Source organism: Podarcis erhardii, assembly GCF_964252035.2.
Source record: "Podarcis erhardii genome assembly, chromosome: 10".
In the NCBI taxonomy this organism is placed as follows: Eukaryota; Metazoa; Chordata; class Lepidosauria; order Squamata; family Lacertidae; genus Podarcis; species Podarcis erhardii.
In genome coordinates, this window is record NC_138500.1 from 45,189,996 (window position 1) to 45,207,031 (window position 17,036).

The 17,036-nt window shown below is 39.5% G+C and overlaps 1 protein-coding gene across 5 annotated transcripts in view; it reads left to right on the top strand.

Moving 5' to 3' along the window:
- Positions 1-11,412, top strand: part of ZFC3H1 (zinc finger C3H1-type containing) — a 36,036-nt gene extending 24,624 nt beyond the window's left edge. For 2 of the 5 annotated variants that reach the window (XM_081878742.1, XM_081878743.1), the window contains exons 23-35: positions 300-491; positions 1,177-1,414; positions 2,711-2,816; positions 3,218-3,416; positions 4,051-4,145; positions 5,468-5,578; positions 6,350-6,454; positions 6,536-6,701; positions 7,350-7,450; positions 8,404-8,505; positions 9,103-9,142; positions 10,302-10,364; positions 10,490-11,412. In XM_081878742.1, coding sequence (XP_081734868.1) covers positions 300-491; positions 1,177-1,414; positions 2,711-2,816; positions 3,218-3,416; positions 4,051-4,145; positions 5,468-5,578; positions 6,350-6,454; positions 6,536-6,701; positions 7,350-7,450; positions 8,404-8,505; positions 9,103-9,142; positions 10,302-10,364; positions 10,490-10,627 — 1,656 coding nt within the window. In that variant the 3' untranslated portion in view covers positions 10,628-11,412. Of the gene's footprint in view, positions 1-299; positions 492-1,176; positions 1,415-2,710; positions 2,817-3,217; positions 3,417-4,050; positions 4,146-5,467; positions 5,579-6,349; positions 6,455-6,535; positions 6,702-7,349; positions 7,451-8,403; positions 8,506-8,850; positions 9,143-10,301 lie in introns of all 5 variants that reach the window. The other 3 variants (XR_014160779.1, XR_014160780.1, XR_014160778.1) reach the window with 3 other exon arrangements.
- The last annotated feature ends 5,624 nt before the right edge of the window (positions 11,413-17,036 follow it).

Consider the following 17,036-nt stretch of genomic DNA (forward strand, 5'->3'; position numbering starts at 1 on the left):
TAAACTAAGGATTTCCTTTTTTCCTGCCACAGGGAATATAGAATCCCATAAAATGTACCAGACAAATGGATGCCTGTTAGGGGTTCCTTTCACATTACCTTGCATCCAAACTTTCCCCCCAACATCATGCCTCCAGGATAATATGTGATACATTGCAACTGGCTGTAGTTGAAAGCAAACCTCTGGAATGTCTCTGTGCATACACCGAAGCGCTTTAGACACTTGCACACAGCTCTTTAGATCCCGAAACAAAATGAGATGAATCCTCAAATGTTTTATCTTTCTTAACTGCCATTCAGTTTCTAAATCTGGAAAACTCATTTGATGGAAAGGATTATGTATGTGGGAGAATGCTACAGTTCCTGATGGAGAGTCCAAAATGTGAAGAGAATCTGGATCTTCGGTCCTTTCACTTGCTGGAGATGTTGCTGTATAGAGTTCACCTAAGCCTTTTTACTGGGAAATATCAAAATGCTGTTGCGTTATTCCAGGTACTTGCTTATGTATGTCATGTTATGGTGGTTATATTTTCATCAAAGTGATTTTTGGCCTTGGCATCCATTGCTGTTTTGTCCTATATATCTAGTTTGAAGGCAATGTCCCTGCTGCACTATTCAGTAGCAAATGAGAGCAGTTTCACACGGACCAAAGTGTGCTTCCCTACAGTTATGAAAATATGCTTGTAAATATATAAGATTACAAAATGTCCACCATTTTTACTGGGTGTTCTAGGGAGCAGGGACTTCAGTAGTCTTTACTACTGTCTGTGATTAAATGTTCCTTTGTCACATGGCCTAACAGTGTAATATATGGCCGTTGCATACAGTTTTCAACATTTGTGTCTTCTGCCATCTCAGTTCTTGTAGAAATAGTTTTAACTGCAAATTTATTTATTTCACAACATTTATATGCTGCTTAATTGTAATAAAACCTTAAAGCATTTTTTAAGAAAATGTGAGTCTTGGATACAGAACAAATGCTCCTACTTATAAGATTTCTTATAGGCAAATTTCTAAAACCTGGAATTCCCCAATTGTGACCATGGGATCTGTTTAGTGAAACAAAACATTCAAGCTTGATTGCTAGAATATATTTCTATGACTAGACATAATATTGCAAGGCTGCCCATTATTTAAGCTGTCAGATTTAATCATCATATAACTTTCTTCTCCGCAGAATGCACTGAAGTCAGAAAGTGAACCAGTTTTGGTGCAACATCTCACCATAAGTGACCGCTGCTTAGCTTGGTTATCCTATATACATCTAATAGAGTTTGGCGATCTCCCCATCAAGTTCTATGATCCTGCCAATAGCAACCCTTCAAAAATAATGAAGAAGGAGCCTTTTTTAATACCTTGGAAAACAATTGAAGATGTGAAAGCTGATCCTGATACTTTGTTAGCTGTGTTTGAAGGTGAGGTTACCCATTTAAATTCAGCTGTGGTTTATTTTTTGAATTAATATTGATAGAATATCTAAAATAATTGTGCTATGGTTACATATGCAGTGGACTTTTGCTTTTCGATGTGTAGTCTCTTGTGGTCTTCACTGATTCAGAGGCAGTTTGCTTACGTTTAGCATATATAGGAGAAGCCATGACTTCTATCCTTACAAGTCATCTGGGACCAATCCCATGGAGCTTGCTTCTGAGTAGAATCCATGTATTTTGCAGCAGGACAGTTTATTGTAGTGGATCGTGCAGACTGGCTTGAGAATTTCTTCCTATAGGTTTAAAAAACGTAATGTTTGCAGCATTGTTAGCCATACAAACTGCAGCGTGAAGAACGGCAGGCTGGTTGGGGTGAGCTGTTGAATGGATGCTGGGAGGCCCTTCATCTTGAAGTTTAGCATGTTGTTGGGGGAAGTTCCTTCTCCCCTCGCTTAAATGCACCAGCAGATAGATTTAAAGCAGTGTTTCCCAACCTTGGGTCTCCAATTCCCATCATCCCTGACCACTGGTCTTACTAGCTAGGGATGATGGGAGTTGTAGTCCAAAAACAGCTGGAGACCCAAGGCTGGGAAACACTGGTTTAAAGGAAAGGGCCCTTTAGTTTGTTTTTTAGCAAGCAGCTGGGTGAAGGGCCTCCCCCTCCTTCCAAAGGGGGGAGGGCTTGAGTGAGCTGTGGAAGGATAGGCGTGTGTGTGTGTGTATGTGTGTGTGTAGGGATAAAGGGAGGGGGGTTGGTCAAGAATGTGGGAAGGGCAAAAGGGGCTTGTGAGCGCATCAAGCAGGGAAGGCAGTAGTAAATAATAGTAAGAGGAATCTGTTTACAATAAGTAACTGAACTAAGAGACAGCTTCCTACTGTGATCCTGCATGTTCAGTAATGCACATGTATGTACACAAAGGAAATACTTCAAATGTTCATTAAAAATGCTTTGGGAATAATCAGTGACTGGCTTTGTTGCTTTCTTCATGAAATAACTCAGATATTATTTTTAGTTGGTATTTTTGTAATGGGATCTGAAAACTTAATTTTGTCAGCTTGGATAATTTACATCTTCATCTCTTAAAGAAACTCTGAAATTATTTTATACCTAACTAAAGCACAATGACTGAAATGAAATGCAGGACTACATTGTCTCCCCATCCCCCAAACCCCCCCCCAAAAAAATACAGGTGTATTTATACATTAACTTATAAGCGTTTTCTGTGGTAAAGCTTTGTATTTGTGAATGTGTAATCTTACTTGATGTTTGCTTGTTTTTAGATGCCATCCAGTCATGCACCAGTGAGGATTCTGCAGCTGATGAAAGAGTAGTTCTCTGTCTTCCACTATATAGAAACATGGTCATTTTGCAACAGCTGTTAGAAAGGTAAGTCACTTGCAGAATTGCTATTTTTTATATGCTGTGTTAAGCATTATGGGTTATATTCAACTAGGTTTTACTCAGAGTAGAACCACTATAATTAATTGCTGCAAGTTAGCCAAGGCAATTAATTGAAATAGGTCTCCTCTGAGTAAAATTTAGTTGAATACAATCCTTTGTACAAAAATGCATGGTGAGTGACAATTTCCCATTTTTCTGGTATTAACACAGATGAATATAGCAGCACTAAGAAAGGCGGTTCATGCCTAATGTTATGATTAAAAAAGAATAGGTAATAGGAAAGAGTGTAATAGTTCACAAGATTGTCTTGGAAGTTCTTCTTCTAGGTCACTGTCTTTTTTTAAAATAAGATAAGTAATTCCTTTTTTTCACTGTTTTCATTCAAGGTGGGAAGCTGCTATTGAGCTTTGTAAATCACTCTTGAAACTAAACCCCATTGACTGTCGTCTGCTAGAAGCACTAGTTGGTTTGTACTTGCGGACTGGCCAGATGGAAAAAGCATGTGACGTGTGGCTTACAGCATTTGAGAAAAACCCTCAAAATGCCCAGGTTTTCTACTTTATGTGCAAATTCTTCATTCTGCAGGTAAAACACCAATGACTTTATTCAGCTTTTTATAACAGGTTGGAGAGAGAACCAAGTTTATTTAATAAAAAATGGTGACATTCAGAGTACATTACAGTGAAAGGATTTGACCAGGAGTTTGATTTTCAGACTTTAAGCAGCTGAGTTTTTGTTTTGCCTAAAGTTGTTGTTGCCCACAAATGCTTAAAAAAAAAAAGCTGGAATGTGAATCTGAAGGGAGTGGTTTATTGGACGATGTAGAACAGCCTTCTTCAGATGATTGGGACTCAACTGTTATCAGCTCCAGCTTGGGTTGGTGAGAGCTGTAGAGGAAAACATCCGGTTGGGGCATGCTGGCCTTAGAATGTGACACAGATGTTGCAACAGTCGTGTGAGACTCTTTATCCTTCTTTTGTAACGTGCAAAAGGGTGAGCTGATGCATCTAACCTATGGAGAGATTAAAAAGTTCATCCTTGAATGTTAATCATTTGAAGCACTGCAGAAAATTTAGGTAGCATTCTGCTTTTGGGTAATGTCTGCCCACCATCTGCATTAATGGTTTTGAAAGAGCCATTAAAATGTATTATGCAGAAGTTTGATTTGTTCTTCCCATTTTGTAACTTTAGTCCCATGTCACTTACTCTCTCATGACAGAATCGATCAGATAGTATTCCTCCACTGTTGCAAGCCTTCGTTGCAGCATTCTTTGAGTGTGTGACTCGAGACAACAGTCCTGTGGATCTGTTACGGTAAGTCTGGCAAGCAAACTAATCATTCCATGCTGCTATGAGCTCGGTTTCTGTAATGCGTCGCTCGGTTCCATTTATAAAATTTCTGTATGATTACTGGTAAAAACGCTAACGTTACACATTGCCATTTTGCCACAAACCTTAGTTGCTGTCCTTAGATTTCGCAGTACAGGGAAAAGCAATTCACATGTTACTTTGTCAGTTTGTGTGTTGAGTGTAAGGCAGCTAGTGTTTGTGATATAAAAGTAGACAAATACTTTTAGAAAAGTGGTGCACAGATAAGTTGAGAGAGGCTATTCTTTCTTGAGATATTCTTCCAGAATCTTTTAGCACCCTGTAATTATTGGCACAAACCCTATTTACATATGAGGTAGCCAGGTTAAGTAGCTGAAACTGATGCTGCAAACAGGAAAATACATTTCTGCAACACCTCAGGCTTTTGAAATAAGCCTTGCAGCACCCTAAATTGGGGTTGTTATGGGAGCCTATGTTACCTTATGAGTTTCTGTAACTTAATGAAAACACTCCATTTGAGATAAAAAGTGTGTTAGTGGGTTGCACATAATGCAAGGCTTCTTTATTTGCCATGTTTATATAGGTATGTACATACACTTAAAATACAAGTTTTGAAAGGAAAACAAGCAAATAAGCATATACCGTAATAATTGTCCAATTTTAAAAAAAAATACATCAGAATATGACTAAATTTTAAATAAATGTTAATATTTTAATTCAGAATATCATGAATAAACAAATAAGGAAAACACGGGGGGGCAACATAGTTAATATATTTAATATAGTCAATAAGGGGAAGGTATTTATATATTGATAATATTTTGCTTAAGAGACAGTATATTATTGTTATTAAAATTGGTATACCACCGTATACCTGCAGGTGTCAGGGCGGATCACACATATTTGCACGTTCTCATAAGATTGTGAAAGGATTATAACAAAGCCTTTTTCAGACATCTCTTTAAAAGCATATTAAGCATAGCTTAAATACATTTCTTTGGTATCTCCTTCACTGTTTTGTTTTCACTTGGAATCAAACTAGATACCACATTAATCCTTGGCGCAAGGGAATGCAGAAAATAATGATTTTGAAACGCAGCTATGCTCTACGCTACAGATGGGAAAACTAGACAAGCGGCTACCGTTTTCAGTGGCTGCCGTACGCTTCTTCCAGATTCTAGTCTGGCTCTTACTTGCTTGGAGATACACATAAGTGGTGTGTCCACTCTTTGCTCAGCTTGCTTCGGGTTAGGATTGTTTCGGTGTAGTGAACATTTGTCACACTGAATAAGGACTCTTTGTTCTAGATATTTTTTGAATTTCCCAATGCCAATTGAATTCACACCGCCTATGTATAAGGGAAGCTTTACAGAAGAGCTTTTAAACCAGCAAATTCCTTACTTGTGGCAAATATACTGGTGAGTGTTTCCAAAGTCTGATAATTTTTTTAATATTGCAACACTTTTTAAGTAGGGAACTACAGATTGTTGAGGAGGCAGCTAATCTCGTGTTATATATAATAAGAGCAAATATAAGGAGTGCCATGGTTGTCCTAGTTTCTGCCAGTATCCTTTAGGATTTTGGTATTTCTGTCATGAACATACACCATGCACTGCTTTGCTTGCCCTTTCGTATGCTATTTAGCTTTGCAGTTAGGTGTTACAAACATCTTTTGTGATTTTTTTTACTTAAAACACCATGAAGTTGGCTGTGTTTAAGTTTAAAATCAGAAGACAGATGTGCTGCTTGAGCCCTGTGTCCCACACTTTAGTTTTGAATTATATATAGATGGAAGAGAGAACTTCTTAGAAGTACTTAGGCAGCTGCCAAAATCCCTTTCTTCAAGTGCTTAGATTCATAAAGTGTAAGGAATTTCTACTAAAATACTCCCATCATCTACATTGTTGGCCGCAGTATTTTTCTTGCAGACATTCATTCAAAAAGAGATGAAGAGCTGTTTTGCTGACTTACATTAACTACATTAATTTCAATATTAATTATTGCCTGTTAACCACTGTGAAGAGTTAGTGTTGAAACACTTTTAAAACTAGGAAACATTTTGTACCTCTGATCATTTTTTTGGCTTACACTTGCGTATAATGTCAAGCTTCTCCATTGCCCTTTTCTTTCACAAAAGGCATGTAACAGTTTCAGAAAAGCTAACGCTGTTTTCTTTCAATGAAAAATAGCTTATACCAGTCTCTTCATGGAAGTTCTGGAGATGCAGTGGATGCTTATGAGGCAGCTCTGGGAGCAGTTATGCAAGAGGAAATAGTTCAGCAGATTTGGATAGAGTAAGTTTAAATGACGAGACCTTATAACTGTAAAAGTAATGCATTTGGAAGTGTTAACACCTGTGTTTCTCTCTTTTTCAGTTACCTTGTTTTCATCAATGGCAAGGTTGTCAGATCTAACAATCAAGTTCAAGAATTCAAGCTTTTTACAGATCTTGTGAACAGATGTCTTGTTACAGTCCCCACCCGTTACCCTATTCCATTTAGCACCGCTGATTACTGGACCAACTATGAATTCCACAACAAGGTATAAATATTTTGGTAATTCAGATACAGGACTCTGTATATAAAACACATTATGCTGAAATACATGTAGGTATTTTGTTCAACACAGTGCGCTAAAATACCAGTCCTGTAAAGGAAATGAGAACTGAACACATATACAAAAGCCCCTTACTGCTGAGTGTGTGTGCACATCCGTGCAGTGGCTAAATTTGTAGAGTATCAACTTCTCTAAAATGTTTTGTAGGCTGGGGATTGGTGAACTGTAGAAGCCTAGTGTTGCTGTATAGAGAAAGGTTGTCTGTCACACTTTACTTTCGGAGCTGACCTCCTTTGGGTTCCTTAGGCTGCTTGGAGATCATCCTTGGTTGACACCTCTGAAATGCTGTGTCAGCTGGTGTTGTCTCTTCCACCAGCTCTCCCTACTTTTTGAAGGACTCCAGTACTTGCTCCAGCATTTGCTGGAAAATACTTGCAAATTCCCCTGTGTTCTTCTTGCTGCGGTTCATCTCTGGGGCCACTGGTACCTGGAAGAGCTGTTTGTAGATGCTGCTACTAACTCAGTGCCACTGTCTTCGTCATCAAACTCAAGAGAGAGTGCACATCAGTGTTGGATTTGTGAACAAAGCAGGCAGCTTGAATGACCTAACTTCTTGAAAATTAACCTTTACAGGTTATTTTCTTTTATCTGAGTTGTATTCCGAAGTCTCAGCATTCCAAAGCATTGGAAAGATTTTGCTCTACCATGCCTGCTAATCCTGGACTTGCATTCAGGTAAGAGAATATTGGCGGAAGCATTTAGAAGCAAGTACCTGTTTTTCCCGATGCCCTTTAAAAAATTTACTTGCCATCTTCTAAGCTGGATGGCTGAGTGGGGCTTTCTTTGAAGAAGAAAAAAACAATTCACAAAGATTAGATCTGGAAATAAGTAGTCTAGAGCAGTGTTTCCCAACCTTGGGTCTCCAGCTGTATTTGAACTACAATTCCCATCATCCCTGACCACTGGTCCTGCTAACTGGATGATGGGAGTTATAATCCAAAAACAGCTTGGAGACTCAGGTTTGGGAAACCCTGGTATAGAGCAAAGAGAACCAATACTTAATATGATTTCTAAGCCTTCCTACAATAATACTTGTAACAAAAAAACCCAAGGAGAGGAATTTAGTGTTGCTCTAAGGCAGAGCTTTCCAAACTGTGAAAACACTCCTCCTGGGGCTAGAAAGGGTTAGTTTGCTAGTAAAACTGAATTACTGTGTCACAAAATGATGCATGTCTAAAAAGTGTGTCACCAACATGAAAAAATTGGAAAGCCTTTCTCTAAGGTGATCATTACATTAGGGCAAGCATGTTGGTTTGCCAGATAGAACAGTCTCCCCTCCCCCCCCCCCCCGGTATTACGTCTGGGTGTTTGTGGGACTCATTCTTAGACCAAGTATTCTACAGTAGGTTTATAAGAACACTATTGAGTGATAAGGTGTACTTAGTTTTTCACACTTGGCTTCTCCATTTGGGCTTTATTTTTGTTAAATAAACCATGATATGATATGATGTCCTAATGTGTACAGTCACAAGAGGGTGTACTTTCTTTTTCCAATAACTGTACTCACTTGCACCTCTTCTCCCCCCTCCCCCCCACCCCCTGTTCAAGCTTTTAAAAGAGCTTAGTATTACTGCTTTACATTCTTATTCAGCCCTGCATGTTTCCCTTTGCTCCTTTGTCACTGCAGGCTGCTTCAACAACACTGGGAAGAGAGCAATGTCCAGATTCTGAAACTACAAGCCAAGATGTTTACATATAATATCCCAACATGCCTGGCCATCTGGAAAATGTAATTCAACAGTCATACACCTGTTAACATAGATAATTTTTTTTTAAAAAAATAAGGTTTGCTTCATAAAGCTACATTTGAAGTAGGCCTTCAAATTTGGTTTTATGCTAGAAAGGTTTTTCATTATTGCAGTCTTTCCACAAACTTTGGTTTAGACAGATTCCTGGCACTAATGTCGTAAAATGAAGACTGTTGCTTCCCATACAAAAAATATTTCAGAAGTAAGTATGCCTTGTGTGTCTAAGTAAGGAAAATGTGTTGTTGCTGCTTTGGAATGTTTACCATTAAATTATTGACTTCTGTTTCCCTCCTCCTTTCTACCCTCCCCTTTATATATCATAATAGCAATATCCAGTGGTGATGAACTGATCATTGTCTGCAGTGTTTGTACATAATGGGAACAACTGAAATGTCTTGCTCATGTAAGATTGTTTATGGAATGGATCTTTTTTGTCTCTTCACTATAGATTATCATCATTGGGAGTTAGTCTGTTACTTTCCAGGACTTTTATAGTTCCATCCCATACTCAGTGTTCTTCCCATAAAGATATTCGGTATTCTGCAAAAAAATAAGTCATTTTTATTTCTTCCCTTCAGAGCCATTGCTGCTGAGTGCTTTCTAAAGGGACAGAGAGAGGTATGTAAGAAGAGCTTATTGAAATAACCCGTTGCAAAGATACTTAACTAGCCTCACCCCTGGGTTTAATGAACTAGTCTACACCTTAAAAAAAATAAGCTTGAGGAGAGTGTTCTTGCTAAGCTAGCTTTAGAGTAAGAGGTCTGCTCCTTATAAATTGTGTCTGTTATCAAATGAAGGCAAGGAGGAAGAAAGGTTCTGGCTAAGTCTTTTTTCCTTTTAGGTTAATTCTGTCAGGGGCTCGATGTGCTAGAGCCAGACTTGGTTGAAACACAGACTTTTTGCATTCCTGCAGCTTTCAAACACAGTAGTTTGCCAACACGAGGACACTTAGGATGTTAATTTAACATACTTAATTCTTCCCACTTGGTCACATAATGCTCATTTACTATGCAATCCTGTACATGTCAGAAGCAAAACCTGGTTATTTGAATGAGGCTTAGGTCCCAAATAGCTGTCTCCTTCCCTACAAACTAGATAAGTGTCCAAGGAGTGGCAATTTATTTGGCAGTCCGAGCTTCAGAAGTGTGTCTGACATCTTCATTCTGTAGTTTTTTCACATGCTGATGAAGGCACACCTCTTTACTCTGTCCTTTGATGCCTAAGATATGTATTTGGGACCTATCTTGTTCCCTTCAGTATAATCTGTTTTTTTAGCGGATGTCAATACTGTATTTTTATGTAGTTACACCATGGGTCCTCACTGTGAAGGGTGGATAAGAAATCAGAACAATTAATTCCTCAGTAAGTGGGTGTAGGATTGCAGAGCCTTTACATAACAAAAGAAGCTTAAATCCAACAAAGAAGTCTTCAGTGATCAGTACAAACTTTTGAATATATGGCACACAGAAACTTGTTGATGTAGTAAACCAATTCAGTCAATTTGAAATAGGGACAGACAGGACTCTCCTAACTTGCTTCTAAGCATTTTCAATGTGATCCTCAGGCTTCCATGTCTCCTCTACAGCCTTAAAACTAAGCACTTTTTGAAGAATGTAAAGCTCTTAAATCTAGCAGTAGCCCTCAAGCATTTCCCTGCCATAGCTTCACCATTCCTAACCTGTGTTACAGGCACATAAGACAGAAAAAGTGCATGATACGCAACAAACGTAAGTTTTGTTGGGATAACATTAGATTGATTCTTGTCTCTTCTTTACAGGTCCATCACTTATATCAGAGAGCCTTTCAGAAGCTACCTCTTTGCGCAACCCTGTGGAAAGATGTAATGTTTTCTCCTTATGTTTCCGTTTAAGGTTTCATTTCAATTTTCTGCATATCCCATGTCCATTGATGTGGTGATATTCCAGCTCTGGCTAAATCTTATGTCTGCTTCACCATCTCTTACAGCAGCTCCTGTTTGAAGCATCAGGAGGAGGTAAAACTGATAACCTGAGAAAACTAGTTTCCAAGTGCCAAGAGGTTGGAGTCAGCCTAGATGAGCTTTTAAATTTAAACACTTACAGAACAGAAAGCACGAATCGCTGAACACTGGGTGCAGTCAGTGCTAAGTCCTATTAAATGCCAAAATCATTTGAATGATTCTCCAGGCTGATCTCTGGCTTTAGGCCTCTGAAAAGCAGATGCACAAAGCTGAGCATATCAAGTCTCTCTCTGGCCTGCTTTCCTTGAACCTGGAAACAATTGACATGATCGCCTCCTTGGATAAATGAATGTCCTCTATGGCCTGCTTCTGGGCCCTGCCAGACTCTCATAACATCATGTACGTAAGTATAGCTCATCCCAATGACAGACTTTAAATGTGTTAATTTTTATATTTTATTTTCGATTTTTCATTTTCTTTTGTGCGGTTCCTGATTTCACTTGACGCTCGCACTGATGCCTGAGAGATCTGTGTTTGGGGCTAATAATACGGGCTGAGTTTACAGCAAAAACAATCGGTCCACTTTGTTTTCCTCCCACCCCCACCCTCTTTCCCAATCCCTTTTTGTTTCGTTTTGGAGATTCGTTTTCATTGCAGGATATAAAAACAAAAGCAGCCGCTCTTAAGGAAAGTAACTGCCATGGCCACAAGTATGCTTTTTGCACTTGAAGGCTCAATGAGGGTGGTTTCCTGCCCTTTCTGCATTCTGGACTTGTGGCAGAGACTTAAACTTGAAGATTAAAGATACAGTTGCAATTGCCAGTGCATCAGAACCTAAGAGTGGTCAATTTATTATGTGCAATTTTTTGTAAAGAAATTTTAATTTATAATAAAAGTTTAACAGTTAATAATATTGAACTGATTTGTATTAAAATACTACTCTGTAGTATTGCCATTGTTTATACAAAGATATTTTGAATATAAGTTTTAAAAAAATCTCCTGTTTCCATTGTCTTTAATTAAGTTGGTGCAAATGTGGGGGTCAGTTGGTTTTGCTTGTCAATACATGCACAATAACTGTAGGCCACTGGACACATTTCCCATGAATTTCCCCCCATTGATAGGAGCATTGATGGTTAAAATTAAAAACAAATACACTGGAGAACCGGAGCTAACTCTTATCTACTGCACACCCTAGAGCCACAAAGTGAAACAACTTACACGGGCTAATCCTCAACCACAGTCACACATTGGGAAGGGGGAGAACATTTTGTTAATAACAAGAGAGCATGTTGCATCAAGCCACTGGTCGATCTAGTCCAGCATCTTGTTCTCAGTGGCCAACCAGATGCCTATGGGAAGCGCCAAAGCAGGACCCAGTCACAAGAACACACACTCCACCTGTCCTTTCCGGCAGCAGGTATTCAAAAGCCTACAGCCTCCGACGCAGCACATAGCCATGGATGGCTAGTTGCCATCGATAGCATTTACCTTCCACATATTTCTCTATTTTAAAGCTGGTGGCCATCCCTGCTTCCTGTGGCAGAAAGTTCCACAGTTTATTTATTTATTTATTTATTTTTGGTATCCTGGGTCTTTCAACGTGCAGCTTCATTGGATGCCCATGCTGCCTATGAATTCTCGTGTTACGAGAGACAGAGGAATAACCTTTGTCCACTTCATGGCATGCAAGATTTTATACACTGAGGTCATGTTGCCCCTAACCCTTTCTCCAGGGTAAGAGTTCCACATGTTGCCGCCCTTTTCCCATAGGAGGTGGGGTCACGTTGTTAATCTGTACCCCCACTCCCCAGTTGGACTGTGCATGTAGTTCGCTGGTTTTCCTGTCGCATCACTTTCAAATTAAAGAGAAATTGAACTACCCTTTGGTCCAAATACTGTTCTTTGTTAGCAGCACCAAGCAACACCATGATTTATTTTAATTAAGCCCCGCCCATCTCGCCGGGTTTCCCCAGCCACTCTGGGTGGCTCCCAACAGAATATTAAAAACGTGATAAAACATCAAACATTAAAAAGTTCCCTAAACAGAAGGAACTATTGTGATGTAGTGGTTAGAATGCTAGACATGGGCGACCAGGGTTTGGACCCCCACTCAGCCGTGAAACTTACTGGGTGAACCTGGACCAGTCACTGCCCGACCTACCTCACAGGGTTTTTGTGGGAGTTAAATAAGAAGAGGGAAGAACCACACAAGCCACTTTGAGCTCCTTGGAGAAAAAAGGCTGGGTTATAAACTCGGTTGGGGGTGGGGGTAGACCATGCCTGCCCTGCCTATTTAGGCCATGATTCTCTCAAACTAGATTAGAGAAGCTGGCGCTAAAGGGAAATGGTGTGTCCTGAGGTTGAATGCTGGGTCTCTGGCAGCAAACCTCTCTTTGAGGGATAGCACATGAAGTGAGGACAAAGCAAGTGGATGCCAGAGAATCTTCATTTCATGCCTAAATAGAAAGAAAACAATCTGCCACCAGCAATTGAGGAGAACCAGCTATGGACAAAAACCATGCAGTATTCATCTGGCTGCTACAAACTTGTTACTCACTCACTCTTGCACAATTCTCTGCTTCGATTCTTCATAAGTGGGAATAAACCCTTTCATCCTATTTGGTGTTTCAGGGCAAACACCAATAATACCCATCACTTTTTCCATGCTACTCAAGCTGTATGTGGAGTGAAGACAACTGCAATAGTAGGGCATTTTATTTTGATAAACGCAAGCATAGCTTCGTTCTTTTATAGACTTTCTGTAGGGTAAGTATCATTGAATCCACTGATAAGAAGTAGAGTGTGTTTGCTTTCTTAAGTAAGAGGTGCCTTTTTAGTCCTGAGGTGGGGTAAATATATTAAGCAAAGTTATATACATAGCAGACACAGGCATGGCATATTCTCTATCCAAAAAAAGGAATTTTTCTTCCATTTTGCAGGTAGCTTCCTGACTGGAAAAAGTTATGCAGATGCAACCTTTTCACATCAGGAGCATTCCTGTGACACTGATTCAGCTGCTAACTATTGCTGGGAGTTTTTATTCCTCCTATACATATTTCTGGGCACCCCTTCCTCTGTGGAGAGATTAGAGAGGTGTGAATTTGTGGTTCTTTATTCTTTTTTCTTAGTCTCTTGCACCTAAAAGGTTGCAGAGCGACTTGCGTTCAAAAAACATACATGTAAGTGCATTGTTAACTATAAGGAAAAAAGTCATGTGAAACATTAACATTTCATACAACATGTAAAAATGAAAACAACCCTTCACACCCGGTAACAGCGATGGACAAGGTTTAGCACCACACTAAAAGCAGACAATACAGTCTTTCAAAGGCCTGGAGAAAAAGTTCAGTTTCTACCTGGTACTGAAAAGGTGTGCAGAGATCGACCGGGCAGACCTCACTGGGGAGAGCATTCTGCATGATTGTATTTCAGTGGTGGAATACATGCTTTGCATGTGAAAAGTTTATGAGCTTCCCCTTACTTTCAGGCATTTGGTTCCTTTTAATTTGGTGCTGGAGAAAGCCCTTCAAAAATAGATACTAGTATTTATACTGGAATACACACAGTTCAAAAACACGACGATGCTAAATTGTCACAACCAGATTTCCTGTGTCAGAAAGTCATCTCTTCCAGACTTAAAAGTTGAAAGCGAAGATGGTATTTCGCTTAATTGGTTTAACTCATGAAGGCATTTCAGCTAAAGCAACAGTGATGCTAAGAAAGGAAGTTGTGACTGCAGATGAGGCTGTTCAATTGCCTTGATAGCCTCTTTCCTCTATGTTTATATGTTTGCAGTAGAACTTCTGCCAGAAGTAATCTTAACGGTCCTGCCTGGCTGTCGGGCACAAAAAAGACTTACTGCAACCGAAATCAAAGCTTGTGAAATTGCTGGCATGGAATGCTGAGATTTATTTGCTTTTCCGTTAAAGAGGAGTGTACTCCTGGATCATAAAAGTTTTTTTCACACTTGCACCTGTCGGTTCAGAACAGTCCCGGGCGAGAAGAAAGGGCAGCTTAAGGCCTTTCCTGTATAGGTAGAAAGAGGTCAAAGGAAAGCAAGCAGGATTATTATATTTTTAGCTACCTTCCTAAGAAGTGTGTGCATTTGAGCCTTCCATGCTGTTCACAGGTGGCTGCTTCCAGTATTTTTATATTAACAATTTGTGTGCTTTGAGCACTGTATTTCCATCTAAAGATGAAGTAGTTGAGCTGGTGACTTGCTCCTCTGAAGCCCCACACCCCCTCCCCAGTGTTGTATCCATAATATGGGTGTAGTCATGATTTTTTTTGGGGGGGGTAGCCAAAGTTGTTGAGCTTTTCTTAGGAAATCAAAGTTGGGAAATACCCCAGGAAGAAGACATTATAGGGGGCAGGCTTCCGCTGCGGGACAAACCTCAAATAATTGAGTCGTTTCAATGCTTTCCAAAAATATTTGGATCCATGGGGCTGGCTTCCTCCTCACTTCTGGACCAAGGTCACCCAGCGAGCTTCAAGGCTGAATGGGAATTCGAACCCTGCTCTCCCAGGTCCTAATCCAAAACGCCACAGTGGCAACTTCAGAGCCGATGTTGGTCTCTTTTTGGCGCTTTCTGCTGGAAGGAGATAATTGCTATGATCTGAATGGAATATTGGAGCCTTAGAATGTATCGATTGTAAAAATAAAAAATCCCTGTGTCAAGATTTGTGGACTCATACTGCAGAAAACGGAATATCCCTTGGACACGTTCCAAGATATAAACAACAACTTAATTCATAGAGCCTACACGAGTCAGTTGAGGACTATAAAATCCAAACTGGCACATGAAACTCATGTTTATATCCCTTGTTCAGGGACATCATCAAGGAGCCTTACAGTAAGTAGCTTTTTGTTGGGGTTTATCAGGTCAATTTAGATCAAAGTGTAGGTCGCCTCTACAGAAATTCAGCTGTTGGCTAACTTCTAAGGATTGTCCTGATTTTTCCACGAAATTGTGCTGAATCTTTCTGAGCTCTTATTTGAAAAATGATGTTTACTAATATTTCTGCCACTTATTTTAATCTTGTAACTGGCAGTGTGATTGAAAGTTCCAGCATCCAATCAAGGTGGCAATTCTGCCTGCCGTTAAAGAAACCCAAAGATTATTCCTGCCTTAGTTAAATGAGCTCACATATTATTGTATTTAATATAAGCTGGACTGACATGAGAAGGTTAACAAAACCTGATCACTATGCATATGCATTTAAGGAACCAGATAATTGTATAAATGACCTACACCCCAAGGGACTTTGCATCCTTCCCGCAATCTGATGGCAACTCCGTAGTATTCAACAGTATATTTCTGATGTATGCATACACATTCTGTACTTGAAAAGTACACACATTTACTGTTCAATGTCTGTAATACATCTTCCGGTTTGACTTCATTTGCTCAGTATAGGTAGGTTCCTTGTATTCTCCGAAAAAGTGCATTTTCTCCATAATCCCCGGCGTTTGTTTCATTCACATTCAACTCAATATATTGTTACATTTGGTTCAGATGCTGTGGAAGTGCCAGGGGCGCTGCTTGCCTGAGCTTGGCTTCCTTTGGAAACAGCCGTCAACAAAGACTTAAGGATTTTATGCCAATTTTGAGTTCATTTTCTAAAATGCAGGTTTTGCAGCGCTAAACTCCTACAAATAAGCAGCCCCCAAAAGACATTTTCCAGAGCTGCAAGCCTGCATTTCTTCCTCTGCCTCAAAACCGCTACTTCCCTCGCTCTCTGGCCCCACCTACCACTTGCAATGCGGCCCCTGGAAAGTAAATCACGAGGGACAAAGTCTCCCATCCTTGTTTGTTAGGACTTTTTATTGTTTCCAAATGGTGCCTTTAATGACTTAAGAAGTGTTCCCTGAATGATTAGGGATATGCTTAGGTTCATTCATGCAAGTCTGCTCTGAGCATAGGACAGAGATAATGAACGGAAGAGAAAATTTTCTAGGAAGGAGATTGTCCATGAATTTAACCCCATCCATCTCTTTTTGGTTAGGCCCACAGTTAAATTTACATCCACTGTACTTCCAAGAAATATTGAGAAGGAATTATACTCTAATTGCAAGAGTTCTATCATCTGTCATACACATTCTGTTTCCAGTCATGTTACACTTACCCAAGTTCCCTAGGGACAAATATGCCCTTTGTGCATTTAATAACTGAAAGAGGATGTGATTAAAAAAATAAATAAATATGTAACATACTTCTTGAAAAGCCTTAGACCCAGTCATAACAATATATTGATTTTGGGGGGTAGTGGTGGTATGATGATGAAGATCTAATTGTTAGAAACCATTCTCTGAGATTCTTTTGCTAGCCAGTTAAGGTCACCCTTGGCTGGTGCACGGTTTAAAATCATAAATGTTAAATGTTTCTAAATGTCTTCCGTATGCCAGAGGAATTTTGGATGGAAAACTGGAAGCAGAGGGTTGCCAGGGAATGTAACTGGGCAATCTAGAACTGGATAATAATTTCCTAATTACTCTAATGACATTCATTATCAAGAATTCTCAGTGTGTCCCCCAGGAAAATAAAAATGATGGAGTGTTTAATTTCTAAA